Below are 15,208 nucleotides of genomic sequence, written 5' to 3'. Positions count from 1 at the left end.
AGCACTGGCTGAACGTCAATATGGTGAGACAACATAGGGGAAAATACATTGGGGAAGTGGAAAGTTTTCAAAGATATTCATGCATGCCCCAAAAGTGAGGGGTGTTAGCAAGCAATAAATATACTAGGAGTGGGAGGATTGAGGGGAGGACAACACACATGTTTAAGAGCTATATAGCTAAGAGGTCTGAGAAGATTAGGAAATAAAGTTCAGAGAGTGTCAAATGCCAGAAGAAAAAGTAGGGAATAAGTGAGAGACTGCACAAAGCACAATAGAAAAGTGACTTGTAAAAGAAATTGCATTGTGGTGAATCTTATGTGTTCCTCTGTGCTCAGGGACTATGGTGAGGGGCCATACAAGTACTTGGAGGGACAGACCAGCATTAGATTGGCTCAGTTTATAAGGAAAAACATGTTTCCAACCGCCAGCCCAGCAAACAGCTTACAATCTCAATTACCAATATACTGGGCTCTTTCTTTTCATTTATCACTACCAACTACCAAGATTCTGCAGGCCAAGTTACTCCCTCTGTGCTACCCCACTAGCCTGTAGAGGAGTTGTAGAACAGTAACAGGGCACAATTTGCCCTGCAGTATCTTTATTGCTGATGTTGCACAACTGGGGCAGCACATGTGAAAAACCTTAAGGAGGAATTGCACTATTCTAGAACGAAATATATTAAGGCATCTATTTCAGCAGCAGCATGGTAGGACTGTTCTCTGCCTCTAATCCTTCTCTGGAAAAGATATGGGATAGACTAGCTCTATAGAAATATGGCACATTCTGCCCCCATTCTATTCTGTCCACAACACTTTTTCAGCCTTTGGGCAATTACTTTTATTTGTTGATTACATCTGCGAACACACATACAAAGAAGTAGATAATGGGCCAGATCCTCAGCTAGTACAATGACCATGGCTCCATCGACATCAGTGTTGTTTTGCTGATTTAAACTAGCATAGAACCTGGCACAATGTTTGTAAAGCACTTTGAATACAAAGGGCTAGATTCTATAATATGTGATTGCTGCTTGGTACAAAGGGGCCGTTATCTGGCTGCACTCTTTGTTCCGTGTTCTTACAGTGCTTAGCACAATGGGGTTCTGCTCCATGACTAGGTATCCTAAGTGCCCAGTAGAGACTTCCCCTGTCAGAGGGGAGCTCCCTAAGTGGCTGAACTTTTGCCTTTCACCATATTGTGCGTTGCTTGCAGTCTTCAGGATGCCTAAACCAGCTCCCGCGCCCAAAAAAGGCTCCAAGAAAGCGGTGACCAAGACCCAGAAAAAAGGAGACAAGAAGTGCTGCAAGACCATGAAGGAGAGTTACTCCATCTATGTCTACAAGGTGCTGAAGCAGGTTCACCCCGACACCGGCATCTCCTCTAAGGCCATGGGCATCATGAATTCCTTCATCAATGACATCTTCGAGCGCATTGCTGGGGAGGCGTCCCGCCTGGTGCATTATAACAAGCGCTCCACCATCACCTCCCAGGAGATCCAGACTGCTGTGTGCCTGCTGCTGCCCAGGGAGCTGGTCAAACACGCCGTGTCTGAGGGCACCAAGGCGGTGACCAAGTAAACCAGCTCCAAGTAAGCAGGGGGCTGTGCCGCTCTGGGAAGCTGTTACACCTAAAACCATCACCCACCCAGTGTAGGGCGCATACTGAAGTTGGGACACATTTGGAATATGTCAGAGTGGAGCATTGCTACATCAATATTCCACAGGTGTAGTGTCCACCAAGTGCCCTCTACCAAGGGCGCCATTTGGAGCAGCCCAGCAGCTGGTCTAACTCATTCTGAGGCATGGGCAAGTAATGAGAATGAATGAGCAGGTGGGCTTTTGTTTTGTTTTCTTACCAGTAACCAAAAAAGTCTAGAGCACTTTTAAAGATCTTTCCAAAGGGATCATCTGTGAGTCAATATTATTTGAAAAATATTTATCCTAAACTTTTAAAAAAATTAAAAAGCTATCACCCTTTCTTTTAATCACAAAAGTGTCCCTAAAAATAGTTCCTTCCCAGGAGAAGTTAGGTGGGGATTGGTCACAACCAGTTCGTTCAGAACATACACTATCTTGGAATATATTTTGTTGTTCTGGGCCTGATTTTCATTGGTGTTGAGGACCATCAGTTCCAGTTTAAAACCCCAGTCCTACAAAGACTCGTGCTTAACTTTTCAAATGACTCCTCATCATGGTGTTAAGAACATAATTAAGTCTTTACAAGATTAGGCGTTAGGAAATGCAAAGTCCAGGCACTTAACGCCTCTGAAAATCAGGCTGTCTATCATTCCAAAGTTAAGCATTTGATATACCAAATTATCTTTTGTACTGAGTATTATTGTTTTGTGTCTGGTTTTTCTGCTAGGTTTGTATTACACATACCAAGTGGAATTTTGCTCTTTGGATAAAAGTACATCAAGCAACTGTATTCCATACTGTACATTGTACGTTTTCCAATAGTTTTGAAGTAAGTATGTTATGTAGATAATGAACTAATATTCTGCAAGATCTGTTTTTATTCTGTCCAAAGCCTATGCAAACTTCCAGAGTTTTGCTTTAAAACATTTAAAACATTAAAACATTGTAAAACAGTTTCTTTACAATCACATGAGGGATTTGTCATAGATGGAATTTATACTCCTGCGTAACTGTTGTGGAAGGTCCAAAGATATTTCTAACTTTATAAATGAAACCAAACAGAGTACACACATTTTAAAGGCTCACAAAAATTTGCAAGTTTTTAAGCCCAAGGTATTTGTCTTTTACTGTAAGATTCTATTTACAGCAACCTATATCAATATAGAGCAAAAACAGGCCTAAATTAGTTTTTGGAAACATTGTTACCTTCTTCTTTAATTGTGGATTTAGCTATGCACTCAGACATACTGCCTTTTAATTTCTTAATTATATTTCACTTCCTATATTTGCTTCTGTTGCATTTCATTGTTGAAGGAGTTGGGGTTGTTTTTTTTTTACAGTCACAGAATATCACACAGTAGTAAAGGTACAAATATGCATCAAAGATTATAGAAAAAAAATCAGTCCATTCCTTCAATTGAGAAATAGTAGGTAATTGCATAATTAAAGACTGTATTACAGAGGAACACCATAGTTAAAGCTGAGTCAGGATTCTCAGTTCAGTGGGGCACATTAACTTCTCTATCTAATATATCTATATAATTTTCCAGTGAACTAACAAAAGAATGTGATCTTTGTTGCCTGTTTGAATGGTGTGAGAGACAGGGGGTTAACATTTGCTAAATAAAAACATCTTAAAACCTACTTGTTTTTGAAATGTTCAGTGTGCTATCTCACCTCTTTGAAACCTTTTGTGAAGACATTGTGGACCCAGTGCCTTTAAACTGTACCCACAAACTCATGTCAGTGCCCTAACCTTCAAAGTGTGTTTGGCTTACTTTCCTTTACAAAGGAGATGAACACTGCCAAGCTCTAGGCTTGGACTCAATGTAAGGTACTTGTGGAACATGGAGTGGGGTACCCTGCAAATGGAACTTGCCAGGTGGGAATGATGGAGTTGTAGCAGAGGTCAGCACAAAAACAGAGCTAACAAATTCACTAGAAATGGACTTTCCAAACTCCCGGGAGCCAGAGAAACATGAGCGGTACCATCTCCTGCTGACATTTTTCACCTGATTCACTCGTGCATCTTGCCAATGCTAGCTCAGGAAGAGAGGCATGGGTGCAGAAAGGACATATGGGGTCCAGGTTAATGGAAAATTTGGGGGCTAAGTATGAAGCTAAAGTTAAGTTTTTGCATCCTAAACAGTGAAATGAATGTAGGGAGTGTAATGTGTCTCTGTATCTTGCAAATGGAAGGCAATTCTCTGTGGGGGGCCACAGCATCTCATTTGATGCATGGGAGACAAGGGAGATTCTACCCCTTCACGCCACATTTCCTTGCTTTTCAGGTTTGAGTGGGTGGGAGGTCAGCAGCCAATCTTGCCTTTTAATGAAATGTTTGCTTATTTCAACTGCAATATATACATGCAATGGGACAGAGTTATAACTGCAGGTGCAATCTGAGTTTCTGTATTTCCTGGCTGTGGTCCTCAGCTGGTGTAAATTGGCATAGCTCTAGTTAAGTCAGGTCAAGTTACAAAAACTGAGGGTCTGGCCTGTTGGCCTTCACTTTAGAACCTTAACGTTGCATTGTTATTGTTCACATGTATGCATATAGATATCCTTCATGATTGTAATGTATATCACCATGCCCTAATACAGAGTACATCAGAATTGTTCTTAATAGAGATAGAGTCTCCAGGTTCAAAAATCCAGCATCACCGTTTCACTTGGGATCCATAATACTTGCTGGGTCTCTGTTTACCAGATCACCTTGGAAGGCCACTTATGGCATACAAGGAAGCTGAAGAAGCATTCCAGCTTTAATCTCTAATACTTCGTTCCAGCCATTGCAACCTCCAAGGAATGCAGCTAGTGTCAAAGATTTAATGCTTTTTCACATTAGTGATGTCAGCACAAAAAGGCCATCTTCTCTGAATAATTTATCTCTCCACTGCATAATTTTCTTATCTCTTTCTCTCTTTTGGCTTTTTACTGTAGATGAGGAGGTAAATGGCTGTTAGTCCTCGAAAAACCTATGGGGCATCCTTCCCATCAATCAATTAAAAAACACTTACCTTACACTCAACATGATTTATTTCTTGTTAATACAATTGTCTCACTATATCCTTCTATTATTATACCCTTAATTCCATTAGCCATTCACTTAATGCTCTCTTTAAAGCTGACCTCCAGGCTGAGGAGAAGAGAAAGGGAAGTTCGTCTAATAGTAGCAATGCCAATAAAATTCTGGAAGGTCTTTTCTTAAAATTTTGTAGGTCACTGAAAAGATAGGTCCCGAACATATCCTGCCTGAAGGAGAACAGGAAAATATTTATTTTTTCATTTTTTTTTAACTGAATGCTTTGTTGGCTCTGAGGTGTGATGGTGACGTGCGGTGACTTTGGCAAAGATCAGAATCATTCACCCACTACCCTTCCAAACAAACTGAATGCTTATCTCTTAGCCCCACCTTACTGCAGATCATCTCATCAGTGCTTTAAATGGCATAGAGCCTGATCTTGTACCTCAAACTGAGCCAAGATTCCCATTAAATCCATTGGGAGTTTTGGCTGAATAAGACGGGCAGGACTGAACCCACTGGTAAAGTTAAAGGCTATTAATTCTCAAATAAACCCAACTGCAGCCATCTCCTCTCCTCATTCTCCTGCAGAATTCTGCATCACAGTATAGTTTGTTTGTCGTGATGAAAGCCACTGCAACTGGAATGGAATGTGTATGACCTATCTGGTATGCCTGGCAGTTCTGAAGTTGCATTTTGCTACACTTAGTTGGCACAGTAGGCAGATGCAAAGTGGTCACGAAATAAATGGAATTCCAATTTTCTATTGATTTACTCTCAAACTTAATAAATGGCCCTAGTGTTGATAATTACCAAATTTCTGTCCAAATAAAACCTTGACACTTCATAAATATCAAATAGCATTAGATCTACACCACGTCCCATTTTCCCCAGTATTTATAAATATATACCTTTAACACTGAATCTTTTGTTAGGAAATGTCATCCTGGGCATACCCAGATGTTAGATTTTAAACATCGATCTTTCCTGCTTTGAGTAATTCAAACACTGTTCTTACTGTAGGCCCCACACATAAACAAAGCTCTACCACACACAATCTCATTAGAATCCGAAAAACCACACAAATCAATGATGGAACTGTCTTGATCATCCCCTTGCAAGGGCAGGATTGGTTTCCACAGTGGAGAATATACTATATTAAGCTGTCCAATTTAAGCATGCCCTATATGGTGGGGAATCCAACTTCACTTACACTATCCAATCTTTTCGTAGAAGATCAAGCAGGAATTCTGTTCTTGCGATTCGGTCTAGACTCCCCTTTCTCCCATTTATTCCCATTATTCTTTGCTATGCTTTCTTGCATTACACATATATACCCTTCACAGGCTTATAAACATTTGTCACATCTCCTCTCATTAGTCATAAGACACATTTGCCTGTGATCTGCTTCAGCTTGGTTTGCAACTTACCGTACATTGATAGAAGCACTTGTGTTTTCTTTTTTTGATTTGTTTTAGTTACACACAGAGGGAAGGACCAAGATTAAAACCAAACATTTGGGTATAACCAGGTGGGCATTTGTTAACAGAAAATTCCACATTAAGGAGTTTGCACAATGTGAGGGGCCTCTCATATTGGCTGTTTCTTCCACCCAAGGCAACACTCATTTAGATTTCCCTACTATTCCTATAGCAGAAGGCTGTCTTTTGGTGATTATTAAAAAACAATTCTAAGTTAGCTGCTCTCACAGGCTAATAAGTGTGGAGACTGAACTGATATTGTATAGTCTGCACTGGGTGCTTTATAGCTCAGACTGAACTATTTTCGCAGTAGGGGAAAAACTTCTTAGATGGATGTGTGTTAAAAAAAGAAAGAAAGAAAAAAGTGGCGGTTTCTTGCCACCCTATGTGAGGCTTTCCTGTGCTATCACAGTGAAATGAAAAGGCATTTCTTCTGCCACTGATCAGTCATAACATTTAAACTAAGGAGCTAGCCATGAAATCCTATGCATCATTTAGGACTTTGATGCTGAACTGACTTCATAGTAAAAATGTCTTGGCAGAGCTGAAGCGCCTGTTGTCAAAGGGAAATATTGATTAAAAGTCTCTTTAAAGAGTTCTTCTTGTTCACTTTTACCAAACTGGGTGAGGATCATCCTGAGTTGTTATAATTTTAAAGAGTCCTGTAATGTGGTTAAAGAACTACTACTCAAAAACCTCATTAAAACCATCATGATTTTTTGTGCATTTCCTTTCCTGTCACTGTTGATTACAATAGTACATGTGTATAAATATACACTTTCCTCCTTGACGATTATCCCTATTTTTCCTGCCTGATTCATTCAGGGAAGCTACAGTTCAATGCTTCTGATGCCACAATTGCTACCATGGAACTTTATTATGACATCAGAAATGCTGAATTGTGGCCTCACTGAATGAATCAAACAGGGAGATCATACTGAATATGAAGGAGAAAGCTTTTATTTACAGATATATCTTGGTAGGCACTGCTGATATGAAGAAAGAAAATAAGTTTAAAGGGATTTCAACAGAATTATTTTTGTTAATGATGAACAGAAACACTGAGCCAGATCCTATTCCTATTGCTTTAAATAGGCGCAAACTTGTGATACATGTATATTTCGAACTGTACTGACTTTTCTGATTACTGTAACTTTAAAATTGTAGGGGAATCTGCTGTCTTCTGGAAGAAGCGGGTATTGTGTGTTCAGTGCACATGCAGCCTGTTAAAGTAGAGACACACACTGTGCTCTCTCTCTCTCTCTCCCTCATGGAGACTTTACTTTTGTTCCTTCTTGTGTTTTTTGTCTTCCCTCAATCGAAAATGGAAGAGAATTCAGTTTAAAAGTACCTGTTTGCTAGTTCTGTATTGGAAAATTTAACAAGGGACAGGCTTATTTTTCTGTTCACTTTTAGTAGACATTTCAACAAATTATATTTTTTTTAAAAGCAGGTCCTAAAGTTGCAACCACATAGATGCCAACTTCCTATTTGTGCTGAACTATGCCAGGCATGCACTTAAAGTTTTGGTGTCAGTAGAACCATTAACTTGTCTGCCTGGAAAAGATAAGCCTGTTTTTATTAAGTGCCGAGTGGACCTCTATAGTTTATTCTTATGTATTTTACAGGGTCTGAAGTAATATTAAGAAATTAACCAAAAAACAGTGTGGGATTAAAAAGCTCAAAGCATAATGGTAGCTGCTGCTCAAAAGTAACATCTGATAGATTAACAAGCAGCATTGTTAGGCACAGAAAGGACATTCATTCAGAAAGGACTTAAACTGAGGAGAAGCATGGTGAAGTCGGGGGGGAGGGGGCCAGAAATGGGAGATCCTCAGAGATCCAGAAGGAATGTAAGGTCCTTCTCAGTAGGATGGAACCCCAAGGATGGGGGAAACAGTCTGAGCAAAGTAGGAAACAGCCCAAAACTTCATGCATTTCCTGAACCACACACAATACCTTTTGAAAGGGCTTATCAGTAAAATGACGTTGCTTCCTCTTCCCCTGTTGGTGCATTGCAGGGACCCATCTGCCTCCCTTATAACTTATCTGGCCTCCAGTTCTCCCCTCGCTGCTGTATAATAGAGTTGAGGGGCCTGGATGAATCTGGGTTAGCTCCTGGCAGCTCCGCACTAAATTATCTGGCATTTTGTGTCCCTCAGATTTCATGGCATGCCAGAGCATGAGAGAAACATGGAGGACGGGTTACACGGGGGGTGTGGGGGGATTCTTTGTCTGACATCTTCAATTTTTGAACCTAAAAAAGTTTGGAGATTTGCTTTAGCTGAACGGGATCAGAAAGCTCAGAGTATCTGAACAATAAAAAAAAAAAGTGTCTGACAGCCCCCACTTACCTGGAACAAAACATAATTGTTTTTTAAATTCCTTACATCATTAGAAAAACAATTTATGTATTTAAGATCCACTCCCAATTTGTGAATAATGATAAGAAAAGGTCAACTGGTCTAATCAACCATAACTGAGAAAAATATTTTCTGAAAGGACCCTTTTCTATGAAGCTTACAGTACAAGCCAATAATATACTCTATGAAAGGGTGCCCCTGTGAGGCACGTAAGAAAACTTACTTCCATTCTATATATTCTCTGTTGAGTGTAAACCTTTAGTGCAAGAGTGGAATAAGGAGACTCTCTCTTTCTAAACTGGAAACAAAATCCCTCAAAATGAACTTCTTGCCTAATTGGTGTCCATTCACACATAAAATCTGGGTGAAGAATGAGAGAGAAGAGTGATGCTAATGAGATACTGAGAGAGTGAAGTCTTGTGATTATTTTTCACTTTGTAGAGAGGGTCCATCCAATCACAAGGATGAAAGACTCAAACCTCGAGGTTAAACAGAAGTTGGTAAATATACAATTATTCAATGTGTGTCTTTGTAATAAATACGGTTGCAGTCACTGAGCCCAATCTTAAAGCACTACTTTGCTGATTAAGGGGATATTGCAGACAGGGGTCATTTCAGGAGTAATGAATCTGTATTTCATCACTGTTAAGCTAGATTCCAGGTCTGTAGTGTATAGGGGAGGGGGGAAATAGCCAGGAATAGGGAAGAACACTAGAGAGTCCCAGTGGCAACACTGATACTGCAAATCACTCCACTGCACTTCTGGACCTCATGCATTAAAACAGCAGCATCTCTCACTGCAGAGAAATGGCAACATTGGCGAATTCATAACATCTCAGGGAGAGGCTTATTATGTTACCTTAATACCTTATTGCATGATCAATAACAATGTATTTATTTTGTACTATGGTCTCAGGTGACTTTTCATTAGGAATTTAAATGGCTTTCAAAAATTACTGTGTATTAATTTAAAAATGATTTCAAGAGATATAGTATTATCCCAGTCCCATATGTGGAAGAAAAATGAACATACAGCTTGTTTTTAGGACACAGGGAGAATATCAGGAAACATTTTGCTTCAGCATGTCAAAGGAGACTGGGTTTAAGAACTAAACAATATAAAACAACTCAGCTTTTATGAATTTAAGAACAAAGAGAGACATAGAACACTGAATCATCATTAGGTATTCCTGGCACCTAGAGCAGGAGTTCAGGAGTGCAGAGACAAGCACTCTACTAGGGCCATAAAGATTTCTAGAGAGGGAAAAAATAAGAATTAAAACAAAAAAGAGATTTTAAAAAGAGACACCTTGTAGAAAAAGGGCCCAATTCTCCCTGCCTAGCTCACTCAAGTAGACCCATTGACTTCAGTACGATTTATGCACATACATTAAAAAAAATGAACGATTTTGACCAAAGAGACTGCAAATACTGAAGACAAACAGACAGGTATCATACAGTGCAGTGAAATCGCTAAATGTGTAAGACATCTTATGGAAGTTTAGCCACGTAACTCACTATAATATGAATGTAAGACAGGCATTTATATTCCATTCACATGCCATTCTGAAGATCTCACTACTGCCAATGCCAAGTGTTCAAAAATCGTGAGTCAAGCCTAAAAAACCCATGAGATTCTAAAATAAATAATAATAATAATTTATTAGTTATTATTGTTGTTGTTTGTTAGTTCTCTTTCTTTGTGCCTTCAGAGTTTTGAACTTTAAGGTTAACACTCAGGTCACATTTTCAAGCTTTTCTCCACAACTACAAGGGCTAAAAACATACTACTTTTTAAAATGAAACTCGGATTCTCTGATTGTCACTTGGCTCCAGGAACTGGGACTTTAAGAAAAGCACCAAATGCTGCAAAACTTGTTATAAAATGCCAAGAATTGGCAACACTGAAATCCCAGCATAAGTGACTGGGCCAGCACCACACAGAAAATCTATGGCAGAGTCGGAATAGTGCTGTTCTCCAGTCCACTGCCTTACCCATGAGACCATCCTCGCAGGCACAGTAACAAAAGGTAGTTGAAATTACTTTAGTCAGCACACCTGCTCACTGGGTAAGCTCCCACTTTTAGATAACCATAATTTTGATCTATGGCAGACCAGACCAAAAGAGAGACATTTCTGCAGAATTTGTGAACAGATAAAAATAGAAGTTTCTCTGCAAGCAGCAGGGTTTATTTCTATTTGTTCAAAAACAGCATTATTGTCTCCCCAGCTTCATAGGCCCTTATCTGTCTCAATATATACACACAGTTAAAAACAAACACAGACACAAAATAAATAGAAGGGGCTTACTTGCCCAAAACGTCCAGGTGAGCCCATCAGCATACCTGGTTTCCTTCCAGACCTCTCTTCAGTTGTGGAAAGGGTAGGGTTTTATACCGTCTTATTTCTCAAGATGCCTTGCCCCAAGGAAGGACTACTGTTATGGCTACCCGAGGGACCAACAAAGGGAGTTCTAGTCACCCGACTCATGAAACTTAAGCTTTGGGTCTAAATCCATCCTCAATGGCCCTGTGCTCCCCATTATATGACCATAATCACACTTGAAACCTAGGAAGATGTGAACTCTTTCCTACACCACAGGGCATTTGGAGGGACTAATTCTTCATTATTATTCTTTCCTATTTCTATTTCTTTCCCCCCCACCCCCAGTCCGTTCTTCAAGCCACCATCCAACCCTGGCTATCAAATACTTATAGTTCCAACTTGCACCTTGCTCCTCTTCTATTTGTTTGTCCTAAACAGTTTGTCCTAAAGTTTGTAGATGGTCAGGCTATCTTATATGTATGCCTGACTAAACATTGGAAGTGTTCTGTTACCCAAAATGAGCAGGAGGACTATGGTGGGTCTATAAGAAATGACTAGCCTGATCAAAATGCTTGCAACGTATATGAGCTAGTGTGAATTCTCCCCATAATCTCCTCCTGAACTTATTGTCATTCCCCTTGTTGTATTACATCTGAACTGGATTGTAAACTCCTCTAAGTTGGATCTGTGTTTTAACTTGTTTGGTAAAATGCCATGCACACCTGTGTTATTGCAGTAGTAACACAGGCATAATAATTGATGAAGACAACAGTAAAGACTTAGAACTTATAGAATGAGAATTTGAAACACACTGCTTTGTCAATTTTATTTAAGCTTCCATATTATAACAAACCACAGCAGCATTTTAAGCATCTACTCACACACTTGTAAGCAAACAGAAAAATAAAATAAAAGCTTTTAGCCAAGCTTTTGAATGCTTATTTGAAACTCAAAGGGGATTATCTTTCTGGAATGTTTAATGAAATGTGGTTTTGCCATTTGATTTATTCGAGCTTGTTTGCACTTTCCAAACTTTTTTTTTCTCTGAGCTCAGATAAATGAAGAATAGCTTCCTTTTAAAATTTCAAATCTGGAATGTACAATACAGTTGTAAGTGAGGCTTCACTACTTTGCTGAGTTTGGATAAAGACTGGTTGAGTAAAAATGAATAAGTTAAACTTATAATCAATTGAAAATAGCACTTACGCTGGTGGGTGAACTCACTGGCCAGGGAAGTTGAAATAAAGTTCCCAACTATTCAGTCCAAGCCTTCTCCTCTTGACTGGCTTTATTTTCAAATAAGAATTCCCAAACAAGAGCGAATAAACTCACAATTACTTGACACTAACCTCCCAGTGTTTCCACAGCTTCCACCAGTTCGGAGGGGAGAGGACTCACTCTTTCTTTTAGCTACTGTGGAGAGACCCCCACATTAATAAATCCCCAACCTTGAACACAACCTTCCAACTGCCCCATCCTAAGGCTACATCTACACTTCAAGACAGGGATGTGATTCCCAGTCCACACAGACATACTCGTGCTCGCTCTCATCAAGCTAGCATGTTAAAAATAGTATTTACTATTAAGCTAGTGCAAGTATGTCTATGCAAGCTAGTTCCCAGTGTAGGCATAGCATTAGAGGCAGGAAGCCTTATCTCTGGTTTCCTGAGATTCACGTGCTTGCTCCTAGTCACATGCCCTGCAACTATAGTTCCCAGCTTTAAGGGGCCCAGAGGAGGCACTGGGAGGTTCATTTGCACCCCAAAGTGCCCTATACAAGTATGTTACAAAGCACAATGGGCCAGATTCACCACTACACTCCAGCTGCCTTATGCAGCGCCAGCAATGCAAAGGAGCTGTTCTTACAGCTCAGCCAGACTGTTCAGAAGAGTTTATGGATGCTTTGCATTGCCAGACAGGAACAGGGCAGCTGGAGCATACCAATGAACATATACTTTTCCTTAGTAGTTTAGGCACAAATCGTGCCTCCTTGGAAAAACCCAAGGGAGGACGCTCACAGGGATGCGCTACTAGGGACTGTCTCCCAACTATGGCTGGCCCCTGGATCCTTGAGGGGGGTCACTCAGAAAAGGGCCCCCAGCCGCTCTGTATTGATCACCGCATACCGTGCCAATTACGTAATTTTCAAGGTTCCAAAATATGTTCTGTACAAATATGCCTTCCCAGTGAGACTTTAGAAGCAGCGATCCCATTTTGCGTGGGTGGACAGTCAAGACCCAATAGCAACTTTTCATAATGGGTATCCTCAGGGAAAACATGTCTTGCATGCTATGCATCAGATGGTCGCTACCCATGCATCAGAAATTACTACAGTGGGTGGTGTTGTGTGTATATATCTGCACAAAGGAGTTGCTTTCTGACTATACCGTGGAATTCTCTTAATGACCTTATGCCAATAATGTTAAGTTAGAGCAGCCTCCGAGATCAGGCTGGAATGGAATCAGAGAGTTGTATGCAGCTCCTAGACAGACCCACCCTTTCCCCACTTGCTCAAAGGAGGGGAAAATCAAGTAGTCTATATTTATTTATCACTGTTGGATCCTTTGGTATTCAAGACGCTATGTAAAATAATATTCCTGTATGAAGTTTCAAATGAAAAGTTAGATTCTGTAGCTATTGGAACATGAGGTGGTAAAATGACAAACACAGTTAAGATTACGCTTTCAAATTATTAGTTGTGAAGTACTGAAATAAAATAGAAATAAAAAAATAACTAGCACTTTTCATTGACACAAAAGAGAGCATTTTTAAAAGAGTAAAGTATTGTCATCCCTATTTTACACGTGTGGAAACTGGGGCACAAAATGTTTAACAGAATTGCCCAAAATCAAACAGTGAGTCTTCGATAGAGCTTGGAAAAGAATATCTACTGATTCCTAGTCATAATCACTAGACTACATGGACTCCTCCTCCCCTCTGGTTCCTCATGGCTCTGCACATAGCTCAGATGGGCCTTGTTTACCCCAGCATTTTTATTCAAATTGTCTGTTAATACTACCAGTGCCATTGCAGGCTCAGAAAACATGGTGGATAAAATGTCTATGCCCTGTCAGTTTGCCTATGTTTTTATATGGCTGCCCATCACTGTGGTATCTGAGTGTCTACATTCCCACCATCGCTAAGAGCAGTATTAATGCAATAGTTGGAAATTTGAAGAATAATGCTAATATAAGTATGATAAAGCATAGCAATATTACTAGTTATGGGGGATAAATTACAACATTTGTACATGCCTGGTATTTTATACAGTCAAACTTCTGAAGGGAGTTCCTTGGAGGAGGAAGAAATTTTGTTTATCATTAAATGTAGCAATTTTCCATATTCCAACAGTTGTCTTTCTGTTCTCTGAACCAGCAGCATAAGTAGCTGCCAATCTCTAAATCTTCACTGCAAAAAAATAGGTAGTGGATTTAACTCAGATTAGGTAACCTGTGGTAGCTAACTCAAGTTAAAATAGCAATGACGACACGATAACTTGGCTTGTAACTTGAATTAGCAGCTTGAGTTGAACCCTAGGCTGCTCTCCATCATGCCAATAGTTTGTGCTATACTAAGGTCTTGTCTACACTATGAAATTAGGTCGAATTTATAGAAGTCGGTTTTGTAGAAAGCATTTTTATACGGTCAATTGTGTGTGTCCCCACACAAATGCTCTAAGCGCATGTAGTCGGCAGAGTGGGTCCACAGTACCGAGGCAACCGTCGACTTCTGGAGCACTGCACTGTGGGTAGCTATCCCACAGTTCCCGCAGTTTCTGTCACCCATTTGAATTCTGGGTAGAAATCCCAATGCCTGATGGGGCTAAAACATTGTTGCAGGTGGTTCTGGGTACATATCGTCAGGCCCCCCTTCCCTCCCTCCCTCCGTGAAAGTAACGTCAGACAATTGTTTCGCGCCTTTTTTCCTGGGTTACCCATGCAGACACCATACCACAGCAAGCATGGAGCCTGCTCAGCTAACCATCACCGTATGTCTCCTGGGTGCTGGCAGACGTGGGTACTGCATTGCTACACAGCAGCAGCTTATTGCCTTTTGGCAGCAGTCAGTGCAGTATGACTGGTAGCCATCATCGACGTAGTCCAGGGTGCTCTTTTAACTGACCTCGATGAGGTCAAGGGCACCTGGGCAAACATGGGAGTGACTCAGCCAGGTCATTTCCCTTTTAAGTTTCGTCTGATGGAGTTTCAGTCCTACCGGCAGTCCGAGTGCACTGTCTTTTAATCAGCAGCCAGGAGAAGACGATGGCTAGCAGTCATACTGCACCATCTTCTGCCGAGCACCCAGGAGATGACGATGGCTAGTGGTCGTACTGCAGTCTGCTGCCAGCAAGTTGTATAAAGATAGATAAAGTGGATC

At 40.4% G+C, this 15,208-nt stretch overlaps 1 protein-coding gene across 1 annotated transcript; it reads left to right on the top strand.

The window, feature by feature from the left end:
* The first annotated feature begins 1,220 nt into the window (after positions 1-1,220).
* Positions 1,221-1,577, top strand: LOC125635514 (histone H2B 8-like). Its single transcript, XM_048847272.1, has one exon. It carries the CDS (start codon positions 1,221-1,223, stop codon positions 1,575-1,577), a length of 357 nt encoding a protein of 118 aa, XP_048703229.1.
* Positions 1,578-15,208: the final 13,631 nt, after the last annotated feature.

Source organism: Caretta caretta, chromosome 4 (assembly GCF_965140235.1).
Source record: "Caretta caretta isolate rCarCar2 chromosome 4, rCarCar1.hap1, whole genome shotgun sequence".
In the NCBI taxonomy this organism is placed as follows: domain Eukaryota; kingdom Metazoa; phylum Chordata; order Testudines; family Cheloniidae; genus Caretta; species Caretta caretta.
This window is presented reverse-complemented; position numbering and strand designations above follow the sequence as displayed.

Bases quoted from the DNA above. Each gene is read 5' to 3' on its own strand.
- LOC125635514 (XM_048847272.1), top strand. From the start codon at position 1,221: ATGCCTAAACCAGCTCCCGCGCCCAAAAAAGGCTCCAAGAAAGCGGTG.